The sequence below is a fragment of the Prionailurus viverrinus genome, chromosome D2 (assembly GCF_022837055.1).
Source record: "Prionailurus viverrinus isolate Anna chromosome D2, UM_Priviv_1.0, whole genome shotgun sequence".
NCBI lineage: Eukaryota > Metazoa > Chordata > Mammalia > Carnivora > Felidae > Prionailurus > Prionailurus viverrinus.
The window spans coordinates 7,889,991-7,909,819 of NC_062571.1; the positions used below are offsets into that span (position 1 = coordinate 7,889,991).

The window sequence follows — 19,829 nt, forward strand, 5'->3', positions numbered from 1 at the left end:
TCCCTCTCTCTCTCTGCCCCTCCCCCACTCATGCTCTGTCTCTGTCTCAAAAATAAATAAACATGAAAAATAATAATAATAATAAATAAAAATTTTTAAAAAACGCAAAAACCAACATGAGGCTACTCAAATAGCCAAAAGTGACTAAAAAGTTGTGGCAAATGACCATTAAGGTCCTTACTCTGTAAAGACGTGGAGTTCACACAGGAAACTTCGAGGTCCCTTCCGGGGAAGAATAAAGCTTTCTCATGCTTACACACATACAGCCGGGACTCCCTAAAAATGACGCACAATCACAAAGTGACTATAAAGAAAATAGTGATGACATTGGCACCTCAATAAATAAATGGGACAAAATGGATATCCAGAAACAAATGTAAGTATATATGGAACTTAACATACGGCAAATAAAGAATTTCAATTCACTGGGAAAAACAAAGCTTATGATGCTGAAAAAATCGGTATCACTTTGGGGAAAGAAAAATACCACCAAGTCAGATCCCTATCTCATACTTTGTAAGATACATATTACAGGTAAAGATTTAAATGTAAGGCATAAGAATTAAAAGTATTAAAATACAATTTAGAATATTTATATGACTTTAGAGTGAGGGAAATAATCCTTAGCATGTCAGAAACTCCAGCATCTATGAAAGGAAAGATAGATATACTTAACAAAATTAAAATCTTAAGAAATTATTATGGCAAATGATATAAAAAAAAAAGCAAAAGACAAATAAATGATAGTCTGGCAAATGTCTGTGTTATCAAACGGAAAACATTAGTCTCTCTTATATAGGAAATGCTCCTACGAGACAAGTAGCTGACAGCTCAGAGCCTGGACCCTGCTTCGGATTCTGTCTCCCTCTCTCCCACTCCCCCCACCCACTTGTGCTTTGTCTCTCTGTCTCTCAAAAATGAATAAACGTAAATAAATAAATAAATAAATAAATAAATAAAGTAATAAAAATAATTTGGGAGAAGAGAAGAAAGACTATTTAATTTTTTTTTTTTTTACTTTACCTGACAATATCCAATACAGTAGGCATCCAAAAATTATTTGTGGAATGAGATAGAGAGGTAGAAAGGAATAGGAGGGAAATGAAATAGGTTTAACTATGTTTGTAGAGGGTAAAAAGATAACCACTAATGGAATGACAAAGCACAGTAGATCCTATACATAAACAACGGGAGAGAGGGAATAAGAGACACTTGATAAAGTTGGCCAAAAAAAAAAAAAAGGAAAATGGAAAAAAAGTGAAAAAAAAAAGTAAAGTAAATAACAGACATCAATGGAAGCGATAAAAGCAACATACTATTTATCCCAATAAATGTAAAAGGGTTTAACTCCACTCTCAGAAGAAACAGATTTTTCATGGTGGATTTAAAAACTTAGCCAGGTGGTGTTTTCTGGAAACACCTAAGTAAACGTAAAACAGAAGTGACACTATTCCCAATCTCCACAGATACCATAAAAGACTTCATAATAATAGTAACAAGAAATGTCTAAGATCTTAAGACAAAAGCTACAAAGTTTTACTGAAGGACATAAAAATTCCTAAATAAATGCAGGATTATTTCATTTTTTTGAATAGAAAGACACACTATTGTAAGGTGTCAATTCTCCCCAAATTAATGCTTAATTAAGTTCAATGTAATTCAAATCAATATTGCAACAAGAGTTTTTAAGGAAGCCTGATTCTAAAGCACACAGAAATAAAACACTGATTAGCCAAGAAAACTCAGAACAAAACTCATCAAGAGGGCCTTATTCTAGTCTATATTAAAATTAACTATTTCCATGAGGAAAAGAATGTAGTGGAGAAAATCTTTGTTTCAGCTTTGCACTTAACACTTTGTGAACATTCTGTGAGCAGCACTTTGTAAAACTGGAAACCTCCTAAATGTCCGTCAAGGTTTAACACATCAAGGTAAATCCAAAGAATAGAACAGTATGTAGAAAAAATCATGACACACATGAATATTCATTGGCATTGGAAAGATATTCCTAAAATATTATAAAGTAAAAAAAAAGAGGAGGAGGGGTGGCTGGGTGGCTCAGTCGGTTAAGTGTCTGACTCTTGATTTCGCCTCAGCTCATGATCTCAGGTTCCTGGGATCGAGCCTTGTGTCAGGCTCCACGTTGAGTGTAGACCTTGCCTGAGATTCTCTCTCTCTCCATCTCCCTCTGCCCTTCCCTTGCTTTCTCTCTCACTCTCTCTCTCTCTTTAAAATAAAAAAAAAAAAATTTTTTAAAGAGAGGGAAAGAAAAGAAATATATTTTTTATTTCTACCTTTAAAAATATCCAGAAATAAGTATTAACTAGGTTAGTATCTAAGGGGCTGGAATTATGAGTGGATTTCATATTATTTTTAGTTTCTAATTTTTCATCAGTAAAATATATTAATAATAAAGTTAATTAAATGGAAAGAACAGGGGCATCTGGGTGGCTCAGTCGGTTAAGCATTTGACTCTTGATTTCGGCTCAGGTCATGATCTCACAGTTTGTGAGTTCGAGCCCAGCATTGGGCTTGCACTGATGGTGCGGAGCCTGCTGGGGATTCTCTCTCTCTCTCATTCTCTCTCTCTCTCTCTCTCTCTCTCTGTCTTTCTCTTTGCCCTTACCCTCCTCATGCTTGCTCTCTGTCTCAAAAAAAATGAACTTAAAAAAATAAAATAAAATAAAATAAAATAAAATAAAATAAAATAAAATAAAATGGAAAGAACAGAATATATTAAGAATATATCCTGAGCAATTCTTAGGCCCAGCATGAAGGGTATCTGGAGCCAGGCTGTGTGGCCGGAGAAGGTGTGGGACAAGAGAAGACGGCGTGGGACGATGCTGGCTCACTGGGGAACCGATGTGAGGAAAGGGGAGGAGTGCTAGGCAGATAACTACTGAGAAAGTGAACATTCACTAGGGCATCTTCAGAAAGTTAGAAATGGACCCCCAAGATCTTCAATAGTGCAGCAAAAACCTACCATCTGTGAATTTGCTGAAATTTTTAAACTATTATGTTTTGGGTGAACAAGTGTTATAATTTTAAAAATATAAACAAAGGAAGCATTTCTTTTAGACTCAAACAAATAATACTATGTCGGATGGCAAACTTCTGTACAATGCATTAAAGCACATATACCCTTATTCTAAAATTGCCTGCTTTAAGGCCTCATGGTTGCTTTTCTTTGGTGGCTGTATTCTAGAGTGGCCGTCACAAGACCAGAAGGTGAATCGTGAATGATAAGAGGTTCTCTACATGGGCCATAAAGATTCCCTGTTCTCTCACCTGGGATACTGTAATAAATGTAATACATAACTGCCTCCCCAAAATGTAGTTCTGTGTCTTCCGTAAAAAGCAAAATAGGAAAAGGGAGCGGTGCGTAGGGGAGAATCCAGTCCACGTGAAATCAACAGGGAAGTCTTTCACGTAAGAGATGGCATTTGTATTGACCCAAAAGGGCAGATGTGACTTACAAAGGGGACGGGGACGAGAAGGAAATGCAGAGAAAGCAAAGGCAGGGGCTGCTCACGGTTCGTAGGAATGCGAGGCTTGGAAGATGGCACCCGGTTCCGCCCCTGACCAGCTATGCATTTCCGGGTAAGTCGGTCAGTCAGTTGTCATGCGCCTAAGTTTATTTCCCTGTGATGACTGTCGGGTGTGGGGAATTATGTTACAGTTACAGGTTTACGTATATTCCCTATTGCCATCCTCTTCAGAGTCCTCGGTAGTTTAAAAATTCTGAGGGAGCTGCAATGCACACAGGGTCCACTAGATGGCAACACGTGGCTTTGTAGATGAAGGTCTTTCTCGCAGGAATGGAAGAAGTGGAATCAAACGAGAGCGTGGTTAAGGTTCTCCAGAAAACACAGACAGAAGACATTGATGATCCTCATACTGAGCTCATTGTTGCGATTTACAACAAAGAGAAAGCGGATGTTTTCAATCCCTTTTGTTTTAGACCCATAGGTAGTAAAGGGTCAGTGTTGGCACATTCTGCCAGGGTGACTTATTTCCTAACAGTGAACTAAACACAGAATTATTCACATGGGGTCCAATTCTGAACTGAGCCAACCCAAACCCCAAAGACCATCACCCTCAGTCAAGTGTACCAAGTCAATCATCCATGAACGTTTTCATCACAAAGAGCCCACATAACCCATCGTACGCCTCCAATAAAAAGGAAAAGGAAAACAGTTCTATTTCCTTTGCAGCTTGGTAACATTTTTTTAAAATGGTGTCGTTATCATTGTTTATAGTAAAAGTAAACTGTCCTTATTTTTAGAGTTATGACTATTCACAAAATTGTAAGAAAGGAAATTAAAATCACCTTCAAGCAATAACAATGTTAATCTGTTTCTGCCAAACCATTTTTTGTCAACAGAAAAGAAATACAGATGCATCTATATACTTTTTCTAATTTAAAAATATTGTGGAATCCTTCCATATTAATAAAAATATTATTATACTAATGATCACTGGCACCCAATCTTTATAATCACTAGCAACATACTCTGACTGAAATGTCTGGCCGTTCTTGACAACACTATGCTTTGTGAAGTCGACAGAAATGGGATCGTGGAAAAATGGGTAATAATTAGAGAGGGACCCAAGTAGAGAAGCTAAGGAAGACAGAGCATAACAGAACCTCACAAATGAGCTGATGAAAAATACATCCCAGAAAAATGTGGCTGGAATGAGGCAATGACCTGAAAACAGGGAATAATCTATGACCTCTTTGAAAAATCACATAGGTGATGAGGAGAGAAGGCCAGCAAAAGAAAGTACAAAGTAATGCCAAGACCAAAGTTGAAGTGAGTTGAGACAAAATGGCAGATATGGGAAGAAGACACTTTGTAGTTGTTGAGATACTGTGAGATCCTCGTCAAAGGGGGAACAGAAAAAACTCTTCAAGTAAGTACAGTATCAGGAGGAAACAGCTGAAAATAAGAAAAAAGCTGTCTTCAAGTCAAAAATGGACAACACGCCCCGTAAGAAATGATCAAGAAGGTATATCCTTATGAAATTACTGGACTCAAAGATAAACAGATACAAAAGGTGTTCTTCTGAAATGAAGTATCTCTGAAAGGTTAGAAGTAAAAATGTTGAGCCAGACACATGAAAACCAAAGAATGAGCATCTCATTTATTGGTCAAGGTTGACGTGAAGGCAAAATAAAATTAAGATGAGACTAAAGAGAGACCTTTTTAAGTTAGAGAGTATCATTGTAGTAAAGATACTTTATGAATCAAATAATACGGTATCAGAAGATCACAAAGCAAAAATTGCAGAAAAAAATTAATAGCATAGCCCCAGGAAAGACAGAAAGAAACAAAATAATAGTAGAATTAAGGTATCTCTCACCCCCACACAGTTCCAACATTCAAAAAAATAAGGATACAGCAGATCTAAATAAAATTATCAATTAGCAGAGCCTCCAAGATCTTTAGGGTCAGTCCATGCCATGACATTATGTTGTATATGTCACCATTTACAAATATGGAGAAGTGCTTTCAAAATGCAATGTTAAAGGGTCTCCCCTCACATACAAAAATAGGTAGCTTTTAAAAACAGGAACATGCAGGGGTGCCTGGGTGGCTCAGTCGGTTGAGCGTCCGACTTCGGCTCAGGTCATGATCTCGCGGTCCGTGAGTTCGAGTCCTGCATCAGGCTCTGTGCTCACAGCTCAGAGCCTGGAGCCTGTTTCAGATTCTGTGTCTCCCTCTCTCTCTGCCCCTCCCCTGTTCATGCTCTGTCTCTATCTCAAAAATAAATAAATGTTAAAAAAAAAATAAAAATAAAATAAAATAAAAACAGGAACATGCAATTTACAGCACAACCAAATGTAATGACCAACCGCTGTGTTTCAGGTAAGTGTTACAGTATGTTATTTACCAGTCTCCAAGTCAGCCCACCTGTTACAGACTCCAGAGCAAGAAGTCCTTCTACGTTAAAGCGACAATAGAACAACAGAGCAGAGGTAGGCTTGTAAAAGAGATCCTTGAAATTGGTTTTGTGCCCTTAGCTGTCTGGCAAGCCTTCCAGTCCCTTCTATGTTGTCATCTCAGACTGTGCTGGAGAAGGACCTACGTTGTTACCACGCGGTGGACCTGATATTCGGGAAAAATACACTGCTTTCCAGGTGTAATAAGCAGCGATGTTCTTCCTTGGAGAACAATTCCCATCATGGCTCTAAAAATAAGATCTACAAACCGTATTTATTGCCAGTTTTCGTGCTAATGGGGACATAAAAGGCTGTTCCTCAGTTAAATCCAATGTCAACTTTAGTCCTACGAGAAAGGCAAAAGCTATAGGCACGACCATATCCACCACCATCCCAAAGGCCCTGAAGCCCCGCCCACCACTGCTATAACCCACGGGCTTCAAAGCAAGATGACGTAACTTCTAGAAGTCAGTGGCTCTGATGAGTCAGGTCCAGTCACACATGACGGAAGAGACGAGGAAAATCAGCAAAACCTGTCATACGCAGAAGCAAAGCAGGACCACAGAAGGGCTCTTCTTAAGGATCCAGGGAATAGGGAAATCGACAGAGACACAGAGTAGATTCTTGTTTGCTCAGGGCTGGGATGGAAACGGAGACAGAGGGAAGGTGCTGAATGCTTTAGGACTTGGGGTTTCTTTGCAAGGTGATGAAAATGGGGTAACGGTCGCACATATCGGGGAGTATACCAAATACTACTGACTCGTACATTCTAAATAAGTGAACTGTATGGTATGTGAATTATACCTCAAGCCTGTTTTTAAAAAAAAGGAGGGGAGAAGCCGGGTAAAGAAAAAGTGAACCGACAAGTCCCGAGCAGGGAAGAACTCAGTAGCCGTCGCCCTCAGGAGCCATCCAAGATGAGGCTTGCCAGAAGCTTGACGTAATCAATTCTTGAATCAGAAAAGCCTTCCTTTCCCCCACGAGGGCCACAAAGAGACTGCTCTTCATTTAGGCCAACCTACACGCATGTCCATCAAAAATATCTACTTCTTAAAGGCAAGGGCAATAACAACAATGTTCAACCTCCAACCGGTTAAAGAACCATCCTCTGGGTGTCAGTCTGCCCTAGACCGATGTCACGAGCAAGTCCATGGTACCAGTTTTTAAAACACGCAAAGCGAGAGAATCCATAACACACCCTCTGCTAAGCCAGTTTTAACCGAACTCATGCCCTGTGAGAGGAACTCCAGTCTCTCGGGCGAGCGGCGCAGGCCGGGACTCACAGTTTGCGATGTCACCTCGGAGCTGCAGAATCTGCGGAACCGGCATCGTGAGGACAACGATGTCAAACCGCTCGGGGGAACCTGTTTCCTTGGACACTTCCCACTTGCCATTTCTCAGGTTGATCTGGGTCACACGGTGTCGGAAGGAGACCTCGGCACCTGTTCCGAAAGCGAAGTCACGTTCACATAATCAGGATTGCCCTGCGAACGAGGACGCCGGGAAGAATCGCAAACTGAATCCACTCAGGTGAACGAAACAGTGAAGTCTGTCGTCTACGGCCCCTGGGGCTCACTTTCTTTCTCATCCAGTAGGATTCCTCTCCTTCCGGCACCCTTGGACCTCCGGGTCCATGGCTGCTCTGGGGGGGGAGGGGGAGGGGGGAAACTATTGCTACAATCAATAATAATAACCACAGCTGTCTTTTATTAATTGGTGGAAAACCTTTATCAAGAAGAATTGGAATTAGGAGAAATACAATCTAGAATGGCCAGTCATCTCATTTTCCTTCTTTGCATTTATCACCGAGGCATTTTCTTAATTATTTGAGTAGTTATTTGGTTATTATCCCCTTCCCTATTAAAATGTGAGCCCATGAGCAACGAATTACGCCTGTTTTGTTTCCACGAATACCACATCGCATACACAGGATAGCGCTCGGCACATTCTATTTCATCAGTACCCGTTGAAGAGAACGAAACATGAACCATAAACAAAAAGGTAAGAAAATACAATGGGATCAATAAGCCTCCTTGGGACACAAGCACTTACCTCACATTTCAATTTTCAGAAAACTTTGATTTAAAAACGACTTTACTTTTTTTTTTTTTTAATTCCTTTAAGCTTATTTATTTACTTACAGAGAGAGTTGGGGGGGTGGGTAGAGAGAGAAAGGGAGAGAGAGAGAATCCCAAGCAGGCTCCACCCAGTCTGCACAGAGCCCAATGTGGGGCTCAAACCCACGAACAATGAGATGAGCTGAAGTTGGATGCGTAACCAAATGAGCCACCCAGGCGCTCCTACTTTTTTTTTTTAATGTGTATTTATTTTGAGAGAGACAGAGCGGAAGCAGGGGAGGGGCAGAGGGAGAGAGGGAGAGAGAGAATCTCAAGCAGGCTCTGCACTGTCAGCGCAGAGCCCGACTAGGGGCTCGATCTCATGAACCGTGACATCGTGACCTGAGCAGAAATTGAGAGCAGGATGCTTAACCGGCTGAGCCACCCAGGTGCCCCCAAAACAAGTCCACTTTTCATGCAGCCTCAGGAACAGAAAAAAAAAAAAGTGAAGAAAGAACAAAACAGAAAAGCTCACTGAAAGTCCTGCCCATCGTTACCTGCCACACCTCGGGCTCCCAGCGGCTCAAACACAGGCTTACATCCAACCTGGGCCACGAGGCTTCCCTCCTGTGGCTGCTCTGGCTCAGTGTGAGCCCCCTCATCTGTGAGGTCCCTCCACCATCAGTGCCTTGATCATTCCTTCCGACTGATTCAAAACATCTGCGTGTTTTAGGTACACTGGATCTATCCCAGGGGTCAATCTCTTTGAGGCAATTAACACCATTCCGTTAGCAGATTAGAGCAAGGGCTTGTAAACTGCCTCCGACCCGCCTGAGGGTTTGTCCTAGGCCCCAGCCTGGGGAAGGTGCAGGTAACTGGGTGTCCGACTCACAGACACCGTCTCCACTCCTGCCAGAGCAACTCTGCTTAGCTTGCTTCTGTTTATTTAGGATGTCCCACCCCGGCCAGGTCACCTTGCTCGCCTCGCTCTAGTCCTGGCCCTGATCTGGACCTCAAGTAGGCCTAGGAATTGTATATGTTCTATGCTGTTGTGTTTTCCCATGATGTTCCCTTTGAAAAGAGCATCGCGTGCTTATCGGTGATGTGTATTTAAGGGTATTTAAGGGCTCATTGGTAGGTGTGTATATTTAAGGGGTTAGATACTGGCTTTAGAGATTTGAAGCCATCCGAAAGCATCATCTGTGCTATTCAGCATTATCCCTATCCTAAAGCACACAGATAACTTCCCCGGAAGTCGGCTCCAATCTAAGCTACTACTGACTGGTTCGTCCAACAGCTGGCGGGCTCGTAAGCCTAACCGATTCCGAACTGTAGAGTAGTTTTGGAATCTCTTGGCAATTTGGGTTCTTCTGCACTGAGGGAAGACAAAGGTCAGCCTCGTTAGAGTAGCTTATTTTCTGAACCAGCATTGGTCAAGAGACAGCTATGTACCTGGCCAGTTATTTGCTTGGATTGACAATGAGTGTGTATATTCTATAGTGGGTATACTACAAAGTGGGTACTATTACTACTCTTATTTCTCCAATGAAAGAACCAGGGTATTGATTTTTAGACGTTCCCATTACTACATAACTAGGAAGGGGTGGCAGAACATTAATTTGAATCCAGATCATTCTGATTCCAGAAACTCTCCCAACTTACGTTGTGGAATCACTAAAACTTTTGTGGACCATTTAGAGGACAGAGAGCTTTAAAGAAGCTTAAAGGGATATAACTGTAAATTTTAAAATGGTATAGATAATGTCTATAAATACTATAATAACAGTTCTGGGTAGAGAGGGGAAAAGATTTCTGAAATATGATAAAGGTAATATTAAAATAAACAAAGAAAAAGTTTATATACGCTCAAATTATGTAAACCTTGAACTCAATTATATCAACATTTGTTTTTATTTATTTTTTTAATGTTTATTCATTTTTTGAGAGACAGAGAGAGACAGAGCGTGAGCAGGGGAGGAGCAGAGAGAGGGAGACACAGAATCCGAAGCAGGCTCCATCCAGGCTCTGAGCTGTCAGTGCAGAGCTTGACGCGGGGCTCAAATTCATGAACCGTGAGATCGTGACCTGAGCCGAAGTCAGAGGCTTAACGGACTGAGCCACCCAGGCGCCCCTCAAAATTCATTTTTAAAGAAAGCGTCTGACTCTTGATTTTGGCTCAGGTCATGACCTCACGGTTTGAGGGCTGGAGCCTTGCACTGGACTCTGTGCTGACAGTGTGAAGCCGCTTGGGATTCTCTTTCTCTCCCTCTCTTTCTCTGCCCTTCCACCACTGGCTCTCTCTCTCTCTCTCTCTCTCAAAATAAATAAAAACAAAAACTTAAATTAAAAAAATTAAAAGCAGAAAGTAGGTCACAAGATGGGCTTATTATTGACAGATATAATGACATTTTTCCTGCCATTTTACTGTATTTTCCAAGCTTTCTACCAGTAGTGCACAATCTAAAAAAAAAAAAAAATTACTTCTTGGGGGCGCCCGAGTGGCTCGGTTGGTTAAATGACTGACTCCCGATTTCGGCTCGGATCATGATCTCATGGCCTCTTGGGATTCTCTCTCTCTCTTTCTGCTCCTCCTCACCCTCTCTCTCTCAAAATAAATAAACTTTAAAAAAAAAAAAAATTACTTTTTGAAGTAAATAGTGTTTTATATAGTGAGAGAAAAAAATCTACAAGACTCACTGTCACAACAGGCTGTACAAATTGAAAACAGAAACAGGTCTTTACTAAGAACTAGTTAAATGAGAACTGATAGTCACCTAATGCATATCACTGTATTAAATATATTTAACAACACCTCCAGTATACATATGCACCTATACGTATACAGAAATAGATACAGACACAGAAACCTATCATGGTATAGATCATGACACTTACTAGGTACAAGGGAATATCCATGCCCCCAAGAGCCGGCCCCATGGTCACCGGGTTCCAATACGAGACGAAAGCATCCTTAGCCCACTTCCTACCTCAGGGAACACCTCTTCCCCTAATCCCTATACTTGTGGTCATTGCAACTATTAGCCTCTTCATCCCACCAGGTGCTCTGACCTTACGACTCACAGCAGGTCACCTGTTAATTCACTTAATGAGGAGCTACTCCAGCCCTAATACACGTCAGCACCTCTGTCGCCCTCATTGCCTTTGTTATTCGTGTCTTACTAACAATTCTCGAATTTGCTGTGGCCCTTATTCAAGCCTATGTCTTTACCCTGTTAGTAAGTCTACACCTACAGAAGAGCACCTAACGAGCCACCAAACCCACGCATACCACATAGTTAACCCAAGCCCTTGACCACTCGCGGGAGCTCTTTCAGCCCTCCTGGTAACTTCAGGATTGGCGATATGATTTCACTTCAACTCGACATCCTTATTAACTGTAGGGTTGACAACCAACCTGCCAACTATACACCCCGATGACGAGATATTGTCCGAGAAAGCACGTTTCAAGGCCACCACACACCTATTGCTCAAAAGGGCCTGCGGGAGGGAGTAATTCTCTTCATCATTTCAGAAGTATTTTTCTTTGCAGGCTTCTTCACAGCCTTTTACCACTCAAGCCTTGCCCCGACTCCGGAGTCGGTGGGCTGCTGACCACCCACAGGTGTTACACCTCTCAACCCCCTAAAATTCCCAAGACTCAACACCTCCGTACTATTAGCCTTCGGAGAGTCAATCGCTTGAGCCAGGGTACCCATCCAGGGTACCACAGATAGTGACGACTACGTTATAGATCTGATCCTCTCCTAGTAGAGTGCTGGGTGGGCCAAGTTCAGCTCGAATTAGAAGTCTAAGGGCGGTTCCTACTACGCCAGCCCAGGCACCAGTTAGGAGATACAGAGTGCCGACATCTTTGCGGTTAGTATGAAATGGCGGTTTATGAACATAAGTAAAATGGCTGAGTAAAGCGTTAGACTGGAAATCTAAGAACAGAAGTTGAAGCCCTCTTCTGGCCAAGCTCTGTGGTGAAATATCACATTGAACTGCAAATTCAGAGAAGCAGCTTCAACGCTGCCTGGGCTTCTCCCGCCTTTTACTCCTAGATGGCGGGGAAGTAGATTGATTAGGGTGTTTAGCTGTTAACTAAAATTTCATGGGATGGAAACCCCCCAATCTAGTCAGGACTTAGCTTCGTTAACGTGTTTGATTCGCAATCCATTGATGTAAGATAGATTCTTGCAGTCCTTAGAGTTAAGTGTGCAGACTTACATGGCTATGATGCACTTGGGGCTTTAAAGGCTCTTGGTCTGTTTTAACCTAAACTCCTAATGCAGGATGGATAATATTGGTGGGAGTGGGAGTAGTATGGTGGAGGTTACAATGGGAGGGGGTGTATAAAAATACAGCTTGACTAATGTTATGAGGCTAGTCGTGTAGGTATGATAATTATCTCATTTTTTGTTAATTCTTGGATGATTATTCATTTGGGGATGAATCCCGAGAGTGGCGGAAGGCCCCCTCGAGATAGTATTAGCATCAGCACGAGGTGGTTAGGGGTGTTTTATTTCATGTTTGTGATAGGGATACTGTTGGTGTAGCAGGGCTGTGTATGAATAGTATAAAGGTGGCGAGTGTTATAATGATATAGTTAGGTTTTGAATTGTGGCTGTAGGATCATATGGTATGATAGCTGCGGCATGGGCACGACAGCATGATGGAACAGCCATGGTAACTGTCACTGCCCATGCATGCCCGTGATGTGTGCCACGTTCTACGTGAGCCGCAGGTAATTAAATATACCCTCTTTTCCCAAGACCTTCCAAAGCAAAATTGGAAGACAAAACATACATTCCCCTAACACCTACCAAAATAAGGATGTAGGCACTGTGTATTGAAGAACTGTCTCTTTGCCAGAACATCAGCTGTAAGAGAGCAAGGACTTTGGTTCATGTATCATTAGCGCCTAAAACAGTGCCTGGCATATAGTAGCTACTCAATAAGTCTATGTTGAATGGATATATGGCACGCATGGATGGGTAGATATATAATACGGTTAGTGAGTACCTGAGGATTTCAGTAAACATGCACCTGTAGATTGGGCCAAATCACAACAGAAATGAGATTTTTAAAGTTATAGGGTATATGAAGCTGATGGAGACATTCAATAAAATATCCAATGGTATCATAATCTACAGTGGTTAATTTTATGCATTAATTTGACTGGGTCACAGAGTGCCCAGATATTTGGTCAAACATTATCCTGGGTCTGTCTATGAGGGTGTTTTTTGGATGAGATTAACATTTAACTTGGTAGACTGAGTAAAGCCGATTACCCTCCCTACTTAACACAGATGAGTCTTATCCAATCAGCCAAAGGCTTGAATAAAACAAAAAGCCTGACCCTCCTGACAGTGAAGCAGAATTCTTCCCGCCTGACTGCTTTCAACCTGGAACGAGGGTTTGGAGGGTTTTCTTCCCCTGTACTTGGACTTGAACTGAAAAGTCAGCTCCTCCTGGGTCTGGAGGCTGCTAGCCTTCAGACTGGAATTGTACCATTACGTCTCTTGGTTCTCAGCCTTCAGACTGGAACTAAACCGTTGGCTTCCCTGGGTCTCCAGCCTGCCAACTCATCCAGCAAATCTTGACATTTGCCAGCCTCCATAATCACCAAAACCAATTCTTTATAATAAATCATATATATATACATATATATCCTAGTATATATATCCAAGGTATTCTAGCATGTGTATATATATATATATATATATATATATATATACACACACACGTATACGTATCCTATTTTGTCTATCTCCTATTCATTCTGTTTCTCTGGAAAATCCTGAGTAATACATGACCACAGACTGAATCCTAGATGGAGAAATGGTCTAACCAGAATGGTATTTACTATGTTCTCATATGGTATATTCAATCTCACTGATCTCTCCCTTGCCTGGGATAGTTCTCAATAACTAATATTTGATGAGGATCAAAACAATAATTATCCTAGAAATAGCTTATGAAACAAAAATTCTCAGCACCTTTCTTCAGTGATCTTGAACTGGGCATTTTATTTAATGATGACTCATCAAGAAACCTACTTCTGTTTAAGAAAAAAATCATTTGTCATCCAAGATCATTTATCATCATTTTTGAAAAGTTCATTTTCAAAAAAAAACAAAGGTCATTTTCAAAACATTCATAAAACACAGAAGGAACAAATGAACATCCTAATAGAAAAGAGTCAAAGGTTATAAATAAATTCAAAGAAAAAAAATGCAAAGAGCTGGTTAAAACAACTCACTCATTAAGTAAATGCAAATCAAAACACAAAAATATACCATCTTCAACCTGTCACATTGGCAAAACCCAAAAATCTCCATAATACCAAGATGTAATGTCCCATTCACTGTTGATGATGAGATGCTCTTTAAGAGGAAAAGATAGCATTGCAAATACACGTTATGGGGCGCCTGGGTGGCTCAGTGGGTTAAGCAACCAATTTTGGCTCAGATCAGCATCTCATGGTTCATGAGTTCGAGCCCCTAGTCAGACTCTGTGCTGACAGCAGGGAGCCTGCTTCAGATTCTCTGTCTCCCTCTCTGTCTGCCCGTCCCCTGCTTTCTCTCTCTCTCTCTCTCAAAAAACAAACAACAACAAAAAAATGCACATTACCATTTGACAGCTATCATACCACAGATATGCTTACAAAAGTGCATCAGGGTCAGATAATGCACCAACATTGGTATTAGCAAAAACCAAAACAACCCGTCACCCCCCCCAAATATTTACCTAAATATTTACCAGAAAGTTAATAGCTAATAAACAATGTATTCACGTATTTATTTATACACAAATAATGTAATACTGAACAGGCATTGAAAAGGATGAAGCATACTGAATTTGTTGACATGAAAATAGACCTAAGATATGATTCTGTCCATGATGATGTGTTAAGATTCTCCAGAGAAACAGAACCAATAGGAGGTAGATAGATAGAAAATGAGGCCGGGGGTGGGGGGGGGGGGGGGGGGTGGGGTGGGGGTGGGGGGGGGGGTGGGGTGGGGGTGGGGGCGGGGGGGGCAGTTGATTTATTATAAACAGACCAAACAACTTGTAGAATGGTTTATGTAAAATAATCCTGTGTGCATATCTTAAAAAGAGCAAACAGAAACACGCATGAATAAATACATAAAGATAGTCATATAAGATCAATAGATACATAAACATTTTTCTGGAAGCATACATTGAAAATTATTATCAGGGATTACTTTAGGAAGAGAAAATTAGCTGTTGAGCAGTGAATAGGAGAACACGTATTTTATGACTTTCTTTACAGTATTAATATTTAACTATATATACAACTCTTATTTGTAAATGCTAATTTTAAAAGAAGGCAGAGAAAACCTTATCCGCACCTGATTCTCCCAGGTAATGCTTAACGATTGAAGAAAGTCCTTGCGGTGCCACAAAGTTACAGTCTCCTTCTTTCGTTACCATCCCTTCAATTGGAGAGGTCAGAGGTTTCAAAAGGCCGTGAGCTAACAGTTCATCATAAAAACTGAAATAAATCAACATATATAATTACATACCGTAATCAGTTCGCTTAAAAATACTATATAGACTCGTCCAAGAATTCTTGGAGATTATCATGCTAAATAACCGCTAGAAATCTTGATATGATCAACTGAATACATGTTTCGTGCTGATAAAACATAGCTCAGGGCGGGCCTGGCTGGCTCCGTCGGTGGAACATGCAACTCTTGATCTCTGGGTCGTGAGTTCAAGCCCCTTTATGGGCACAGAGCTTACTTAAAAAAATAATAATAGGGGCGCCTGGGTGGCAGAGTCGGTTAAGCGTCCGACTTCAGCCAGGTCACGATCTCGCGGTCCGGGAGTTCGAGCCCCGCGTCGGGCTCTGGGCTGATGGCTCAGAGCCTGGAGCCTGTTTCCGATTCTATGTCTCGTCTCTCTCTGCCCCTCCCCCGTTCATGCTCTGTCTCTCTCTGTCCCAAAAATAAATAAAAATGTTGAAAAAAAATTAAAAAAAAAAGAATAATAAAACAGAATTCAAGTGACGAACAGCAACGTTTGGAGAATCCATAAAACTTCTGACATTAGCAGAAGGCCCATTTTCTTGCATATTTCAAAATTAAAGTCAGTGAAGAAGGTAAACAGAAAGGCAGGCAGGGCACCAATCTTGAATTTGGTGCAGACTGCCTGGCGTCACAGCCAGCCTCCCTCTTCCTCAACCCTGACTCGTTGAAGCACATTTACTGAGCCCCCGTGGGGTAAGAGCTCCTCCGGTCTTCTCAATAACCCCGGGAGACCTGTATGTATCCCAGCTTATCCACTTCACTCAGGTTCGCCTCTTCCTGCTACCACCACCGACAGCGACAATATTGTCCTGCCCTCACTACATTTTGTTACAAGAGGCAGAGTTAAAAATGGATGATCTCAACATGTTTACATCATACACTCAGTAAGAAGGATTCCACCCCTTGCAACTAACTCACCTTTGGTGTTTTTTAGCATAATGGGGAGTGCGGGTGATGTACTGGGCTCCCAAGTCAACGGTGCTCTGTGGATCGCAAGGACTCCGGGCCGTAGCCATTCTCCCCCCTTGAATGAATCCACAGGAAACGTCTTAGTGCATCAGAATGAACCTCCTGAGAGTCAATCTGTTCAGCTCAGGTCGGGCCGAACAGATCATAGCCGTATTTTTAAAAGACCTTTTGGTGTTTGTTTTTGTTTCAGTTTTAGGCTCTGCAACCTACCATGGTCAGGCAGCAGTCCAGAGGCAATTTGGTCACCGTGAGGCCCTTTCTCAAAGAGGGCACAAGAATGGGGCGGCAAGCGTTGTTCAGCTCGGCGCCGGGAGCACGGACTCCCATGTTTCATTAAAGAACGGATGAATGGATCAAATAAAACGACACAACGAATGACATGTCAGGATGCATCAGTCAAGGAATGCTTTCACTCTTGCACTCAGGTTTCATGAGAAAACAAGGATTCTGTACAGCAGGTCTTCGTAAAGTCCTGGCCAACGGGCACTTCGGGATCCTCGAAGCGGGGAGAAGGCCACGAAGGCACCAGCAGGCCGCGTTGTAAGCCCACGTATTGGCCAAGACCCCAGGCCCAAGCGTTGCAAAGGGCCAGAGCTCCTCCGGGCTCCTCCCTTTCTCCCGCCCGGGGCTCCTCCCGCTCCTCCCGCTCCTCCCTTCCTTCCCCCTCCCTCCCTCCTTCCCGGGGCCCGGGGCTCCTCCCGCTCCTCTCACTCCTCCCTCCCCCCCACCCCTCCTTCCCCGCCTCCCGCTTCCCCGGTTCCCCTCGCTCCTCCTGCCGGGGGACCCCTCCCTTCCCCGCCCCCCCCCCCCCCCCCGACACCACCCCTCACCGCGCCAAGGTCACAGCGCCCCCCCCCCCCCCCCCCGGCGTCGGGCCCTGGGGGGGGGGGGGGTAGGTCTAAGGCCCTGGTCACGTGGCCGGGCGCGCACTGCGCATGCCGCGGCCGGGACCCGCCGGCCGCGGCCGCCACTGGATTTTCTCACCGACTCCCCCACGGGGGCCGCTCGCCGCCTCGGAAACCCCGGCCGGCGGCGGCCTCCTTGCCCCGGTTTCGGCCGCCGGACGACCCACCTGAGTCCCCGGCCTCTTCCCACACCGTGAGGTGCACAGGCCGGGGCGTCTCTTTCCTCAGCAGCGCCGCGCACAGGCTGCCCGTCAGCCCGGCGCCCACGATGAGCACCCGCGCCATGTCCGCATCCCGCTCCGCGCTCCGGGTCCGCCCCCCCCCCCCCCCCCCCGCGAGCAGCCCCGCGGCCGGCCTGCAGGGGGCAGGCGCGAGGCGAGCGGCCCGCCGGGCTGGGGGGCGGGAGCCGGCGCTCCGGGGACGAGCGGAGCGGGGAGAGGGGAGGGGGGGGGGTTGACTTGCGGGACGGCGCGCGCACCTGCCCACCCCCACCCCCCCCTTCCGCGGCTGGAGCTGCAGCTGAGCCCCGGTCCCCGTGCGCGCCCCTGCCGGCGTGACACTGCGGTTTTGAGGGGCGCAGGGGGGACCGCACCAGCGATGCCCGGAAGGATGTCGGAATCCTGGGACGGTTCTAATAAGATTGGCCTCCGGGCTCTGTGTGTGTTACCTCAGCTCGAGCCTCAGTTTCTCCATCTGGGGAATGGGGACACTAGTGTCTTCGTTTCAGATCTGTGACGATTACAGATGTGTGATTGACCAGAAAACGTGAGATCGCTCCGCTCTTCAGTAAATGTTTTTATGCCGGAACACATTCCGATATCCTGTGGGATGCAGAGATGGACAGGACAGGGTTCATGCCTTTATCGCTGATCTGTTTCCCTCCAACATTGTCCTGGAAATTCTCAGTGAAAACGAACAACTATTAAAACATAAAGAATTAAGTTACAGTGGATTGCAGATAAATTATCACCTGGAAAACTACAGAAACTGAATAGCTATGACAATGGTAGTCAATTACAATGAAAACATTTAAAAATTGGAAGGTTTACTTTATGTAAAAATTACGTCATAAGAAATTACCATACGTCATTGGTGATGGATCGGTACATACGTCTGATAAAAGACGAACTAGATGAAAATATGGATGAATATATATAGTATGTAAGAAGACCTACATAAAAATAAAAGATGGAACTGAACAGGAAAACAATACATGATTATTTACAACTTGTTTGTCCAAAATGCACAAGACAAAATACAAGTAGCAAATTTGGGGGCAGGTATGAAAGACGAAAGCTAAATATCCTTATATAAAATCTTAAAGACACAATTAAGTGACAAAATCCAAAACGAAAATGTGCAGATTCAATTTTTGAATGGAAACAAATAACAGAAGTCCAATAAACAGATTAGAAGGTTTAACTTTCCTATATTCAGATAAAAATTAAAATGCAATACCCAAAAAAGCCCAAAAAATGCGATATCGTTTTTTATTTTTTTGGGAATTGCTTCTTAAAAGGTTATGTGCCTACATTTGGCAGGAATGTAGCAGAACGCACTTTAATGCAGTAGATGGAGGTGCGATGGCTAAGTTGACCGGAGCAACGTTTGATCATATATCAAAAGCCCTAAAACTGTCCTTTAAATGAGAGATACCAGATGTAGACATTTATCTTAGGAAAATAGCGTATAGCTATACATTAGGATTTATGTAGAAACGTGTTTCCCTCAGTGCTATTAGAAACATTCCGGTAAACAATCAATGGGATTTGATTGATCAGATTATAGCTATCTGAACATTTGAATAAAGCTACTAAGAAAATACGGCTTAAACGTTTAAGGGTGTATGGGAAAAGTGCTCATTGTATAATCACGAAAAACTGCTTCGAAACCAGTAGAATCCCAGAGGATGGGAAACACACACAGAAACAAGGACATACGCAGTATTAGAGAAATAGGAGAGGACGCAGATGTACTTATATTCTTCTGTTAATTTCAAATGTTTTATAGAAGCCATGTATTTATTCATTTATAGATCTCAGAACTGTGAGGCGCCCCGGTGGCTCAGTCGGTTGAGCGTCCGACTTCGGCTCAGGTCACGATCTCACAGTTCGTGAGTTCGAGCCCCGCGTCAGGCTCTGTGCTGACAGCTCAGAGCCTGGAGCCTGTTTCAGAGTCTGTGTCTCCCTCTCTCTCTGCCCCTCCCCTGCTGGTGCTCTGTCTCTCTCCGTCAAAAATAAAATAAACATAAAAAAATTAAAAATAAAATCTCAGAATTGTCTGGAAAGGATATTTGAAATAACCTATGACAACGGGCCTCTGCCACCAGCATAATGTAAATACAGACACTGAGTTAACATGAGTCTGCCCGAGGCTCCGCAGTGTCTCGCGGTTGAGG

General features: G+C 43.2%; 1 protein-coding gene across 12 annotated transcripts in view; it reads right to left on the minus strand.

Moving 5' to 3' along the window:
- Nucleotides 1-17,733, minus strand: part of RNLS (renalase, FAD dependent amine oxidase) — a 321,158-nt gene extending 303,425 nt beyond the window's left edge. For 6 of the 12 annotated variants that reach the window (XM_047825154.1, XM_047825153.1, XM_047825152.1 and 3 more), the window contains exons 1-4: nucleotides 16,737-17,153; nucleotides 16,476-16,581; nucleotides 15,378-15,520; nucleotides 7,228-7,386 (exon numbers count right to left, since the gene is read on the minus strand). In XM_047825154.1, the coding sequence (XP_047681110.1) occupies nucleotides 7,228-7,386; nucleotides 15,378-15,520; nucleotides 16,476-16,581; nucleotides 16,737-16,860 (532 nt within the window). In that variant the 5' untranslated portion in view covers nucleotides 16,861-17,153. Of the gene's footprint in view, nucleotides 1-7,227; nucleotides 7,387-15,377; nucleotides 15,521-16,475; nucleotides 16,582-16,736; nucleotides 17,157-17,598 lie in introns of those variants that run through there. The other 6 variants (XM_047825146.1, XM_047825151.1, XM_047825147.1 and 3 more) reach the window with 3 other exon arrangements.
- Nucleotides 17,734-19,829: the final 2,096 nt, after the last annotated feature.